The sequence below is a fragment of the Montipora foliosa genome, chromosome 12 (genome assembly GCF_036669935.1).
Source record: "Montipora foliosa isolate CH-2021 chromosome 12, ASM3666993v2, whole genome shotgun sequence".
Taxonomy (NCBI): domain Eukaryota; kingdom Metazoa; phylum Cnidaria; class Anthozoa; order Scleractinia; family Acroporidae; genus Montipora; species Montipora foliosa.
This window is the reverse complement of record NC_090880.1, coordinates 33,596,054-33,611,053: the sequence shown is the minus strand read 5'-3', so window position 1 is coordinate 33,611,053 and position 15,000 is coordinate 33,596,054. Positions and strand designations below refer to the sequence as shown.

General features: G+C 41.5%; 1 protein-coding gene across 1 annotated transcript in view; it reads right to left on the bottom strand.

Annotated features, from left to right (window-relative positions):
• The window catches only part of LOC137981128 (mucin-like protein), a 121,315-nt gene that overhangs the window by 48,351 nt on the left and 57,964 nt on the right, over nucleotides 1-15,000 (bottom strand). Inside the window, exons 11-15 of the mRNA XM_068828473.1 lie at nucleotides 14,184-14,340; nucleotides 13,456-13,628; nucleotides 12,806-12,949; nucleotides 12,050-12,206; nucleotides 11,305-11,477 (exon numbers count right to left, since the gene is read on the bottom strand). Coding sequence (XP_068684574.1) covers nucleotides 11,305-11,477; nucleotides 12,050-12,206; nucleotides 12,806-12,949; nucleotides 13,456-13,628; nucleotides 14,184-14,340 — 804 coding nt within the window. The remainder of the gene's footprint in view (nucleotides 1-11,304; nucleotides 11,478-12,049; nucleotides 12,207-12,805; nucleotides 12,950-13,455; nucleotides 13,629-14,183; nucleotides 14,341-15,000) is intronic.

Below are 15,000 nucleotides of genomic sequence, written 5' to 3'. Positions count from 1 at the left end.
CAGCGATTTAATTCCTTAGCGAGTTAAACAACCAAGGCGAATGTAAAAGGTTAAATACTTACTGGATGCCGGAGTCGTGATTGGTCGTTGTGTTGTGGATGATCCTAACGGCGTGTAAGGAGGCAATGTGGCGTTCCCTGCAGAGAATAATAACAAAGAAAAAAAAAGTACAAATGTAATGTTCCCAGCAGACGGGGAAGGAGACCCTATTGATGAATGCAGCTGGGTACTTCCATCATTTCTTCTACGAGTTAGAATGCCATAGAACCCACGAAAATTGCATTAAATACTGATTGAACAATCAATCAATCGATCAATCAATCAATCAATGTGCTAAATGGTTCAAGTCTTACACAAAACGGGTTTAGAGGATGTTACGAAAAATAGCATTGCGTGACTAGCGTTACTTTCTAGAAGCGTCGCGAGAGTTCGTAGTTTGTTTATTTTTAGGTTCGTGCGTAAGCGTTTCTAAATCGGTGTGTTTTGTAATCTTTTTATAATTAGATTGTTTACTATTTTAGAAAGTTCTGGAAGCTTATTGTGAGTACATAAGTAGACGAGTCCAAGCGGAGTTTTTTGACTACTTTTTCACAAGTGAAGAGAGTTGGCGTTAGCCGCGTTTCGTCAAGTGTGACAGAAGCTGTGTTTATTCAAGTTGGCGGAGGCCGTGTAAGTTTATCAAGTTACGTGCTGTTTAAGAGTCTTACTTCGTGGAAACTACGTTCATTTTTGGAATAAATGTTCTTGTTGTTGTTCCGAGAACCCTGCGTTCAGTTTAGTCTGCAAGCTACCTGTCCTCAAAACATTCGAACTCGTAACATTGGGGGCCTGTCCGGGAGAGGAATTCATTTGTTTGCCGACTACAGAAACCAGACAAGGGCAGTTTAAGCAGAAGGAGTTACACCTAAAGTAAGAAGAACTGTACAAAGAGAGTATATTGTGTTTTAATGGAAAAGGTTTTGCAGATTGGAGAAAAGTTCGGATTGGAGGGAGAAAAGCTTCGTGAGTTTGTGAGGAAAGAGGAAGAAAAATAAGAATAGCGTAGACAGTTGGAGGAAGAAAAAGAAGAAAAACGCAGACAATTAGAACAAGAAAGAAGAAGGGAAGAGGAAGAAAAAGAAGAAAAACGTAGACGATTGAAAGAGGAAAGAGAAGAAAAGCGTAGGCGGTTTGAAGTAGAAAAGGAAGAGAGACGACGAATGCTTGAGGAGGATAAAAGAAAGGAAGAGGAAGAGAAGGAAGAAAGGCGCACAAGAGAAGACGAAGAGAGAGAAACTAGACGACAAGAACGCAAACTAAGAAAGTTGGAGATGGAAGCCGAGCTGTTGAAACAGAAAGAGGCTATTGAAGCGGCAAAAAGAGAACACGAGTTGGAGATTGCACGATTGGCTGTGGAGAATGCTGACGGGCGTCCTGAAGTGAGAGAGGATAGGGCCAAGGCACCCAAGCTCCCCTCATTTGTCGATGGCAAGGACGACTTGGATGCTTATTTACAAAGATTTGAGAGATTTGCAGCGACAGCTAAATGGGAGAAGACAGGATGGGCCTCGAAACCTAGTGCTCTTTTGTCTGGACGTGCGCTAGAGGTTTATTCGCGGTTATCCGAGGAAGCAGTCCAAGATTATGACCGAGTAAAGCTAGCTTTGATGCAGAGATACGACCTTACGGAGGATGGTTATCGACGTAAATTTAGAGCATCAAAGCCGGAAGTTGATGAGAGCCCAGAACAGTTTATAGTGCGACTGGAGAGATACTTGTTGCGGTGGTTGGCATACTGTCGCATACTGAACGTTCTTTTGAAGGCCTAAAAGATCTAATTGTGGAAGAACAGTTTATTGACTCTTGTCCAAAAGAGTAAGCTATTCACCTTCGTGAAAGAGCCCTGGAAACGCTTGACCTGATAGCGAAAATCGCCGATCAATACTTGAAAGCTCATGGAAAGCACTTGTTTAGCTCTGCGACCAAGAAGCCGTTAGTACAGTTCAAGGCGGAAGAAACAAAGAACGCACAGAGTGACACAACAGCTCTCCAGTGTTACAAATGTAATGCCCGCGGACGCAAAGCAATTAACTGCCCAGTTCTAGTAAGAAAGTGTTTCCTATTTGGCAAGCAAGGTCATGAAGCAAGGAACTGTCGATCAGGTGGACGGAAGTCAGGAGGCCAAGGTAAAGATGGTAACCCTTTGCAACGCGGTCAAGTTAGTGCTGGTTGTTTGGTTAAGCCACCAGATCTTAACGCTACCCCCGAGGAAGTTAAGTCGTATATTCAAAATGATCAGCTTCTGTTAGCCTGTGGCAAGAAAGTTCCGTTGCTAAATAATGCCTGGATTGAACCCTTAACCGGAGTAAGAAGTAAGATGCCAGTTGTGAAAGGCAGAGTTGGAGAGAAGACTGTCGACGTTTTAAGAGATACTGTTGCAGTGGAGTTGTAGTCAAGAAGGACCTTGTCAGCGAGGATCAGTTCACCGGAGATTTTAACGTCATGTTGCTTATTGACAACACAGCGAGGAAAGTGCCTATAGCAAGAATTTATGTTGATACGCCTTATCTTAACGGTCATGTAGAAGCGCAGTGCCTTTCAGATCCTATCTACGACCTAATTATTGGTAATGTACGTGATGCAAGGGACGCACAGAATCCAGACCCCAGTTGGCAAGAGGCTTGTGCAGTAACTACCCAAAATCAAGCTAAGAAAAAGGATGAACGCACGACCTTAAAGGTGCCTAGTACCCGTGAAAGCCCTATTGTGGATAGAGAGAAGCTCAAGCAGATGCAGCGAGAAGATGAGAGTCTGCATAAGTACTGGGATCGAGACGGTGTGTTAGTGAAGGGTCAGGCGGAGATTTCCTTCGAAGAAAAATCTGGAGTACTGTACCGCCTGTACAAGTAGCGGAGGGGTTGGCGCAGTGGTAAGATCTCTGCCTTCCAACCCTAAGGTCCCGGGTTCCATTCCCGGTTCTGCGGAGACTGGAATATTTGGCGACTTTCTTTCCCGCTAGAGTTCACTCAGCTTTCCATCCTTCCGAGGTCGGTAAAATGAGTACCAGCATGCATGGACTGCTTAGAAGCGGCTGCAATTTGCGCCTGTATATGCTTCCAGTCCGCTGGGGGTAAATTGATCATTGTAAAGCGCCTTTGAGACTTGTGATAAAGGCGCTATATAAAGGCACCACTTTTTTTTAATTTTTTTTTTTTTACAAGCATCCTTACGTGAATGGTGTTAAACTGCTTAAACAAGTTATGAAACCCTGAGAAGTTGAGACACCCCATAATGGACGTAGCTCACGGATCTATCATGGGTGGTCACATGGGCATCAAGAAAACAACACACAAGATCCAGAGTGCATTTTATTGGTCTGGGATTCAAGGTGACGTAACTCGATTTTGCAAGTCCTGTGACGTGTGTCAGAAGACCGTAAGTAAAGGATCAGTGCCGAAGGTACTGTTAGAGAAGATGCCACTGATTGATAAACCTTTAAAGAGAGTAGCAATAGATCTTGTTGGTCCTATCAGTCCCCCAAGTGAAGAAGGACACAGATATATATTGACACTGGTAGATTTCTCGACTCGCTACCCTGAGGCTGTGCCATTAAAGAACATTGACACAGAGACTGTAGTAGAGGCATTGGTAGATATCTTCAGCCGTCTAGGAGTACCAGACGAAATCTTGAGTGATCTGGGTACGCAGTTTGTTTCTGAATGTATGAGAGAAGTCACCCGATTACTAAGCATTAAACAGCTTACAACGACACCCTATCACCCGATGTGTAATGGCTTGACGGAGAAGTTCAACGGGACGATGAAGTCTATGCTGAAGAGACTGTGTAGTGAGCAGCCAAGACAGTGGCATCGCTACATAAACCCGCTGTTGTTTGCTTATCGTGAAGTTCCCCAAGAGTCCACTGGTTTTTCACCGTTTGAACTGTTATATGGAAGAGCTGTCAGAGGACCAATGGCTATGCTCAAACAGCTGTGGACGAAAGAAGTTGAGGAGCCTGAGATAAAGAACAGTTACCAGTACGTTTTTGAATTACGAGAGAAGTTAGAAGATACCCTTAAACTCGCCCATAGTGAACTGGAGAAAGCCCAGCAGAAAGGAAAGCACTATTACGACCGCAAATCTAAAGTTAGGATGTTCCAGTCAGGTGAGAAAGTGCTTATACTGATACTTACCGACCATAACAAGCTACTTATGCAGTGGAAGGGTCCATTTGAAGTTAGTTCTGTAGTAGGTCTCAATAACTACAAAGTGGAAGTAAAAGGCAAGGAGAAAGTTTACCACGCTAACCTTCTTAAAAAGTACAAGGAAAGGTTACGTTTATACAAACGTTGGCCGTGTAGCACTTATATTTTAAACAGAGTTAACTGAATAGAGGATAATGTGAAGTGCTAGATTTCTGTCCCATATGAACCATGTGAGCGTTAGCCCTACTGATGGAAATGGCCCACACAAGGACAGAGAAAAACTCTGACCAGGGTGGGACCAGGGTCACATGGTTCATATGGGATAGAAATCTAGCACTTCACATTACCCTCTATTCAGTTAACTCTTCTTAAAAAGTACTTTGAGCGAGAGGAGACTACAGCCGAAGAAGCAGTAGCTGGTGGAGTAGGCGCTTCGTGTGTAGACGATGCTGTTGACTGTGCAACTAAAGCTGATGAAGTAGAGAGAGAAAACGTTGATTTTTTAGAGCTTGGTGGATATGTAGGAATCGATCGAGGATGTTGAAACCGGACCAAATCTGACGGATGAACAACGGAATGAATTTCTGGATCTGGCTAAACTGTTCACGAATTTGTTTACTGAAGCTCCAGGGACCACAGATCTCGTCCAACATCATATTAAACTCATTTCAGACGAGCCGGTTGAATCAAGACCTTACCCAGTACCTTACAGTATCAGAGAATCACTGAGAAGGGATATTGCCGACATGATCAAAATGGAAGTTATTAGAGAGTCCAGTTCTCCGTATGCATCACCTGTGGTTGTAGTGAAGAAAAAAGACAACACAAACCACGTGTGCGTTGATTATCGGAAATTAAATAAACTAACCGTATTTGATCCCGAGCCTATGCCAACCGGTGAACATTTGTTTCAGAAGCTTAGTGGAGACAAGTTCTACTCAAAAATTGACCTTAGCAAGGGCTATTGGCAGATAACAATACCAGAGGAGGACATACAGAAAACGGCGTTCGTAACACCTGACGGGTCGTACGAGTTCTTGAAGATGCCGTTTGGAATGATCAACTCGGCAGCAACACTGAAGCGCGCAATGAAGAAGTTGCTAGAAGATCTAGCCAATGTTGATTTCTACTGGGATGATATATTGGTTCACACCCGTACGTGGGAAGAACATATCAGAGCCCTAAGGGAGCTATTTTCGCGCCTTGTACAAGCGGGGTTCACTATTAGACCTACTAAGTGCCTATTCGGTGTAAACAGTGTGGATTTCTTAGGCCATCGACTGGGGCAAGGAATGATTGGTCTACATCAGGATAAAGTGGAGAAAATTAGAGATGCCCCAAGGCCAAGTACAAGAAACAGGTGCGATCATTTATGGGTCTAGCAGGGTACTATAGAGATTTCATCCCCAACTTTGCAGCGATCGCAGTGCCCTTATCTGATCTCACACGGAAAGGCCAACCTAATAAAGTTGAGTGGGGTGAAGCACAAGAGAAAGCCTACCAAACAATCAAGTCTTACCTAACAAGTGAGCCTATTTTACGACTACCCGATCCAGCTAAAACCTATTTTTTAAGGACGGACGCCTCCAACAGTGGAATCGGTGCAGTATTAATGCAGAAAAATGATGAGAAGTTGTTTCCCGTTTGCTACGCAAGCAAGAAATTGACAGGTGCAGAAAGGAACTACTCCAAAATTGAAAAGGAATGTCTAGCGATTGTATGGAGTATCAAGAGATTTCATCTTTATTTGTATGGTGTTTCTTTTGTTCTTCAGACGGACCATGAACCCTTAAAGTATATGAACAGTGCTAAGTTTGCCAACGGACGTCTTATGCGTTGGGTCATGTTTTTGCGGAGTTATTCATTCACAGTTGAAGCCATTAAGGGCTCAGAGAACGTTGGAGCAGATTACTTGAGTGGTGCTGAGGAATAAGTTTGTTGACACTGAACTTGAACTGCCCCTTATTTAACAATTTTTCTTGTTTAGGATAAATTTAGGAAATTTCTTCGAAAAGGGGGTTATGTTACGAAAAATAGCATTGCGTGACTAGCACTGCGTTACTTTCTAGAAGCTTCGCGAGAGTTCGTAGTTTGTTTATTTTTAAGTTCGTGCGTAAGCGTTTCTAAATCGGTGTGTTTTGTAATCTTTCTATAATTAGATTGATTACTATTTTAGAAAGTTTTGGAAGCTTATTGTGAGTATATAAGTAGACGAGTCCAAGCGGAGTTTTTTTAACTAGTTTTTCACAAGCGAACAGATTTGGCGTTAGCCGCGTTTAGTCAAGTGTGACAGAAGCTGTGTTTATTCAAGTTGGCGGAGGCCGTGTAAGTTTATTAAGTTACGTGCTGTTTAAGAGTCTTACTTCGTGGAAAGTACGTTCATTTTTGGAATAAATGTTCTTGTTGTTGTTCCGAGAACCCTGCGTTCAGATTAGTCTGCAAGCTACCTGTCCTCAAAACATTCGAACTCGTAACACAGCAATTAAATGGAAGTTAATGACCAAAGATTTCCAGTTAGGGTAACTAATAAGAAAGAGTAGACCCACTCACCAAGTGGAAAGAAATGAGAAAGATAATGGAAATCCTCTGTATTGACCACTCCCGTACTTATAAGAAGGCAGCACACCAACCGTGTCGTCAGAAATCAAGCTTCTTCAAGGTTGCTAACCGCAGCAAGTACCGATAACACGATTGTTACCACCAGTGACCCTAACTACACTAGACTACACTACCCTACCCTACTTTACCATACCCTGAATTGCACTTCACTAGACTGCATTACTTCATGACCGTGTATGTTGCTGCGAACTTACCACGTGGATAAAAGGAGAAAGATAGGTCAAATCCACTATATTCAATACTGACGTCCGTATGAAAATACAGCACAGCAGCGCTGCCGGTAATCAGCACTCCTCGTCCAGTTTGAAAGCCGCAGTATGTTCCGATTGTATGGTTGCTACTGTTGGCGATTCTTAAATAGTCATACCTATCATAAAAATGGCAAAACAGGAATAAAGCAAAATACATGACACTCATCTCCAACTAGGCCGAGAAATTCTGATTGCAAATTGTACGATATTTAATGAGAATCCCGTAAAATGTCGACTTGAATGTTATCTGGATGATTCTCCTGAGAGTATTACGGTCCTTCTCAATTAAAAGTAACGAGCAAGCTATTGAAAGATCCTGGAAGAAGACCTCCTACGGGTCACCAAATGTTGTTGCGAAAATCAGCTGTTAGGAGGACGTAATTTTTACTAGTCGGTACACCGCACAAATGGATGCTGATGTTTCCTACAGACATGCGCCTTAACATCTTGTAAAGACCCTAGATTCGAATACAGAGGTGAAGACCTTAAGTCATTGTTTACTGTCATCCAACTGACAATGTGCAAGTCATTAAGATTTCCCCTTCATTCATATCCAAACTGTGTCAGGTCAGCAGACTGAGTTAAGATCTGTCCTTTCACGTCCACCCAGAAGATACAACTTTGATAGGTAGAGAGCAGAGAAATTATTTGCAAGGCAAATTCAAGCGGCTAATCTTTTCGTACTTACCTGCAAGTCGGATGGCTTTCCAAGTGAAAAAAGTTGAAGTAAATGACCAACTCCTGGTCAAAAGGAATAGGGACCTCATAAACACAATCCAGGTACCTTGGATAGTTGTTAGGATATCCAGGACTTCTCAGAGTGTTGTTTTGGACAGAACCACAACCTGACAAATTTAATGATCATGAGGAGGATGATGATTAATATACTACTAATGTTTGTTGCTCTCTCTCTCTGTTCTCTTTTTTTCCCATTTTACCCTGGACACCGAACAGTCGACATCAACAAGTTTCAAATTGAGCGGCACTGAAATTAAATCTGAAAGAACGAAATTGAACGAATATTAAAAGAAAGCAAGACACCCCTTTTTTCTTTAACTGCAAGGTCTGACATGTCCGCGACTTTGAGAGAGGCTTAAAAGACGTGACGCTTTTCGAGAAGGGATGGAAGGAGCTTTTAGGACTCTTTGCCGTCAGGATATTTGTTTAAGAATATTCTTGCGTTGTAAAAAGCAAACCCTAATACTTCTTTCTACTCTCCTTGCCATACTGCACTGTGGAAAACAAGAAGGACTAGTTAGTGTATTTCGTTGTGCATTTTTAAGTGTAATTAATATTAGGCACTCTGTTTTTAAGCTTAAACCCGCTGGCACTAACGATGGTTCACAACTCAGTTTTTTCATAATCGACAGCTTTAATGCTGGGAACAAGGAATTCCTTAGCGAGTTAAGCAACCAAGGCGAATGTAAAAGGTTCAATACTTACTGGATGCCGGAGCCGTGATTGGTCGTTGTGTTGTGGATGATCCTAACGGCGTGTAAGGAGGCAATGTGGCGTTCCCTGTTGAGAATAATAACAAAGAAAAGGAAAGTACACATGTAATGTTCCCAGCAGAAGGGGAAGGAGACCTTATTGATGAATGCAGCTGGGTACTTCCATCATTTCTTCTACGGGTTAGAATGCGATAGAACCCACTAAAATTGTATTAAATACTGATTGAACAATTAATCAATCAATCAATCAATAAATCTGCGTCTTCTCATATCGATGATGGTTTAAGTCTTACACAAAACGGGTTTAGAGGAATTAAATGGAAGTTAATGACCAAAGATTTCCAGTTAGGGGTAACTAATAAGAAAGAGTAGACCCACTCACCAAGTGGAAAGGAATGAGAAAGATAATGGAAATCCTCTGTATTGACCACTCCCGTACTTATAAGAAGGCAGCACACCAACCGTGTCGTCAGAAATCAAGCTTCTTCAAGGTTGCTAACCGCAGCAAGTACCGATAACACGATTGTTACCACCAGTGACCCTAACTACACTAGACTACACTACCCTACCCTACTTTACCATACCCTGAATTGCACTTCACTAGACTGCATTACTTCATGACCGTGTATGTTGCTGCGAACTTACCACGTGGATAAAAGGAGAAAGATAGGTCAAATCCACTATATTCAATACTGACGTCCGTATGAAAATACAGCACAGCAGCGCTGCCGGTAATCAGCACTCCTCGTCCAGTTTGAAAGCCGCAGTATGTTCCGATTGTATGGTTGCTACTGTTGGCGATTCTTAAATAGTCATACCTATCATAAAAATGGCAAAACAGGAATAAAGCAAAATACATGACACTCATCTCCAACTAGGCCTAGAAATTCTGATTGCAAATTGTACGATATTTAATGAGAATCCCGTAAAATGTCGACTTGAATGTTATCTGGATGATTCTCCTGAGAGTATTACGGTCCTTCTCAATTAAAAGTAACGAGCAAGCTATTGAAAGATCCTGGAAGAAGACCTCCTGCGGGTCACCAAATGTTGTTGCGAAAATCAGCTGTTAGGAGGACGTAATTTTTACTAGTCGGTACACCGCACAAATGGATGCTGATGTTTCCTACAGACATGAGCCTTAACATCTTGTAAAGACCCTAGATTAGAATGCAGAGGTGAAGACCTTAAGTCATTGTTTACTGTCATCCAACTGACAATGTGCAAGTCATTAAGATTTCCCCTTCATTCATATCCAAACTGTGTCAGGTCAGCAGACTGAGTTAAGATCTGTCCTTTCACGTCCACCCAGAAGATACAACTTTGATAGGTAGAGAGCAGAGAAATTATTTGCAAGGCAAATTCAAGCGGTTAATCTTTTCGTACTTACCTGCAAGTCGGATGGCTTTCCAAGTGAAAAAAGTTGAAGTAAATGACCAACTCCTGGTCAAAAGGAATAGGGACCTCATAAACACAATCCAGGTACCTTGGATAGTTGTTAGGATATCCAGGACTTCTCAGAGTGTTGTTTTGGACAGAACCACAACCTGACAAATTTAATGATCATGAGGAGGATGATGATTAATATACTACTAATGTTTGTTGCTCTCTCTCTCTGTTCTCCTTTTTTCCCATTTTACCCTGGACACCGAACAGTCGACATCAACAAGTTTCAAATTGAGCGGCACTGAAATTAAATCTGAAAGAACGAAATTGAACGAATATTAAAAGAAAACAAGACACCCCTTTTTTCTTTAACTGCAAGGTCTGACATGTCCGCGACTTTGAGAGAGGCTTAAAAGACGTGACGCTTTTCGAGAAGGGATGGAAGGAGCCTTTAGGACTCTTTGCCGTCAGGATATTTGTTTAAGAATATTCTTGCGTTGTAAAAAGCAAACCCTAATACTTCTTTCTACTCTCCTTGCCATACTGCACTGTGGAAAACAAGAAGGACTAGTTAGTGTATTTCGTTGTGCATTTTTAAGTGTAATTAATATTAGGCACTCTGTTTTTAAGCTTAAACCCGCTGGCACTAACGATGGTTCACAACTCAGTTTTTTCATAATCGACAGCTTTAATGCTGGGAACAAGGAATTCCTTAGCGAGTTAAGCAACCAAGGCGAATGTAAAAGGTTCAATACTTACTGGATGCCGGAGCCGTGATTGGTCGTTGTGTTGTGGATGATCCTAACGGCGTGTAAGGAGGCAATGTGGCGTTCCCTGTAGAGAATAATAACGAAGAAAAGGAAAGTACACATGTAATGTTCCCAGCAGAAGGGGAAGGAGACCCTATTGATGAATGCAGCTGGGTACTTCCATCATTTCTTCTACGGGTTAGAATGCGATAGAACCCACTAAAATTGTATTAAATACTGATTGAACAATTAATAAATCAATCAATCAATAAATCTGCGTCTTCTCATATCGATGATGGTTTAAGTCTTACACAAAACGGGTTTAGAGGAATTAAATGGAAGTTAATGAACAAAGATTTCCAGTTAAGGGTAAGTAATAAGAAAGAGTAGACCCACACACCAAGTGGAAAGAAATGAGAAAGATAATGGAAATCCTCTGTATTGACCACTCCCGTACTTATAAAAAAAGCAGCACAACAACCGTGTCGTCAGAAATCAAGCTTCTTCAAGGTTGCTGACCGCAGTAAGTACCGATAACACAATTGTTACCACCAGTGACCCTAAGTACACTAGACTACACTACTCTACCCTACTTTACCATACCCTGAATTGCATTTCACTAGAATGCATTACTTCATGACCGTGTATGTTGCTGCGAACTTACCACGTGGATAAAAGGATAAAGATAGGTCAAATCCACTATATTCAATACTGAAGTCCGTATGAAAATACAGCACAGCAGCGCTACCGGTAATCAGCACTCCTCGTCCAGTTTGAAAGCCGCAGTATGTTCCGAATGTATGCTTGCTACTGTTGGCGATTCTTAAATAGTCATACCTATCATAAAAAGGCCAAAACAGGAATAAAGCAAAATACATGACACTCATCTCCAACTAGGCCGAAACGTTCTGATTGCAAATTGTACGATATTTAATGAGAATCCCGTAAAATGTCGACTTGAATGTTATCTGGATGATTCTCCTAAGAGTATTACGGTCCTTCTCAATTAAAAGTAACGAGCAAGCTATTAAAAGGTCCTAGAAGAAGACCTCCTCCGGGTCACCAAATGGTGTTGCGAAAATCAGCTGTTAGGAGGAGGAAATTTTTACTAGTCGGTACAACGCACAAATCGATGCTGATGTTTCCTACAGACATGCGCCTTAACTTCTTGTAAAGACCCTAGATTCGAATACAGAGGTGAAGACCTTAAGTCATTGTTTACTGTCATCCAACTGACAATGTGCAAGTCATTAAGATTTCCTCTTTATTCGTAGGCAAACTATGTGAGATCAGCAGATTGAGTTAAGATCTGCATTTTTACGTCCACCCAGAAGATACGACTTTAATAGGTAGAGAGTAGAGAAATTGTTTGCAAGGGAAATTCAAGCGGCTAATCTTTTCGTACTTACCTGCAAGTCGGATGGCTTTCCAAGTGAAAAAAGTTGAAGTAAATGACCAACTCCTGGTCAAAAGGAATAGGGACCTCATAAACACAATCCAGGTACCTTGGATAGTTGTTAGGATATCCAGGACTTCTCAGGGTGTTGTTTTGGACAGAACCACAACCTGACAAATTTAATGATCATGAGGAGGATGATGATTAATATACTACTAATGTTTGTTGCTCTCTCTCTCTGTTCTCCTTTTTTCCCATTTTACCCTGGACACCGAACAGTCGACATCAACAAGTTTCAAATTGAGCGGCACTGAAATTAAATCTGAAAGAACGAAATTGAATGAATATTAAAAGAAAACAAGACACCCCTTTTTTCTTTAACTGCAAGGTCTGACATGTCCGCGACTTTGAGAGAGGCTTAAAAGACGTGACGCTTTTCGAGAAGGGATGCAAGGAGCTTTTAGGACTCTTTGCCGTCAGGATATTTGTTTAAGAATATTCTTGCGTTGTAAAAAGCAAACCCTAATACTTCTTTCTACTCTCCTTGCAATACTGCACTGTGGAAAACAAAGAGCACTAGTCAGTGTATTTCGTTGTGCATTTTTATGTGTAATTAATATTAGGCACTCTGTTTTTTAAGCTTAAGCCCGCTGGCACTAACGATGGTTCACAACTCAGTTTTTTCATAATCGACAGCTTTAATGCTGGGAACAAGGAATTCCTTAGCGAATTAAGCAACCAAGGCGAATGTAAAAGGTTCAATACTTACTGGATGCCGGAGCCGTGATTGGTCGTTGTGTTGTGGATGATCCTAACGGCGTGTAAGGAGGCAATGTGGCGTTCCCTGTAGAGAATAATAACAAAGAAAAGGAAAGTACACATGTAATGTTCCCAGCAGAAGGGGAAGGAGACCCTATTGATGAATGCAGCTGGGTACTTCCATCATTTCTTCTACGGGTTAGAATGCCATAGAACCCACTAAAATTGTATTACATACCGATTGAAGAATTAATCAATCAATCAATCAATAAATCTGCGTCTTCTCATATCGACGGTTTAAGTCTTACACAAAACGGGTTTAGAGGAATTAAATGGAAGTTAATGGCCAAAGATTTCCAGTTAGGGTAACTATTAAGAAAGAATAGACCCACTCACCAAGTGGAAAGAAATGGGAAAGATAATGGAAATCCTCTGTATTGACCACTCCCGTACTTATAATAAAGGCAGCACACCAACCGTGTCGTCAGAAAGCCAGCTTCTTCAAGGTTGCTGACCTCAGTAAGTACCGATAACACGATTGTTACCACCACTGACCCTAAGTACACTAGACTACACCACCCTACCCTACTTTACCATACCCTGAATTGCACTTCACTAGACTGCATTACTTCATGACCGTGTATGTTGCTGCGAACTTACCACGTGGATAAAAGGCGAAAGATAGGTCAAATCCATTATATTCAATACTGAAGTCCGTATGAAAATACAGCACAGCAGCGCTACCGGTAATCAGCACTCCTCGTCCAGTTTGAAAGCCGCAGTATGTTCCGATTGTATGGTTGCTACTGTTGGCGATTCTTAAATAGTCATACCTATCATAAAAATGGCAAAACAGGAATAAAGCAAAATACATGACACTCATCTCCAACTAGGCCGAAAAATTCTGATTGCAAATTGTACGATATTTAATGAGAATCCCGTAAAATGTCGACTTGAATGTTATCTGGATGATTCTCCTGAGAGTATTACGGTCCTTCTCAATTAAGAGTAACGAGCAAGCTATTAAAAGACCCTGGAAGAAGACCTTCTTCGGGTCACCAAGATGGTGTTGCGAAAATCAGCTGTTAGAAGGACGAAATTTTTACTAGTCGGTACACCGGACAAATTGATGCTGATGTTTCCAACAGACATGAGCCTTAACATCTTGTAAAGACCCTAGAGTCGATTACAGAGGTGAAGACCTTAAGTCATTGTTTACTGTCATCCAACTGACAATGTGCAAGTCATTAAGATTTCCTCTTCATTCGTAGGCAAACTATGTGAGATCAGCAGACCGAAATAAGATCTGCATTTTTACGTCCACGCAGAAGATACAACTTTAAATTATTTTAAAGGCAAATTCAAGCGGCTAATCTTTTCGTACTTACCCGCAAGTCGGATGGCTTTCCAAGTGAAAAAAGTTGAAGTAAATGACCAACTCGTCTTCAAAATTAATAGGGACCTCATAAACACAATCCAGGTAGCTTTGATAGTTGTTTGGGTATCCAGGACTTCTCAGGGTGTTGTTTTGGACAGAACCACAATCTGGCAAATTTAATGATCATGAGGAGGATGATGATTAATATACTACTAATGTTTGTTGCTCTCTCTCCTCCTCTTTTCCCTCGTCACTCCGGACACTGGACAGTTAACATCAAGGAGCCCGAAATGATGAGCCACACTAAGATTAAGTTACAAGACCAAAATTAAAATACTGCGGCTATTAAAACAATGCAAGACAACACTTTTTCTGAAACCTTTAGCTGTTATAAAAGTTTGGGGCAGGGTTAAAAGCCTTGATGCATTTCAAGAAGGAATGGAAGGAGCTATCCCTTTCCCATCAGGATATTTATTGAACCTTTTTTTTTTCCTGTTGTTAAAACAAAGCCGTAAGATCTCGTTCTTACTTCACTGCAAAACTGCATTGTGGAGACCAAGGAGTTACTTATTTGCCTTTTTTAAGCTGAAACGCTCTGGCTCTAACTGTATATGGTCACTGCTAACACTGTTTTGTCAACTTTTCCTGGCAGTTCTTCAGAATTGTCTTGTCTACAAGCAATTGATATTTTTTTCCTCGTGAACCTTTCCGGCAACCCTTCTGTTCATCCGCTAGCTGTCCATTCCTCTCCAGGTGATGGTATAACTTCTCTCCCATGATTTCTGTCAACAACTTCCATATACATTGTCGGTAGGCAGGATTATGAC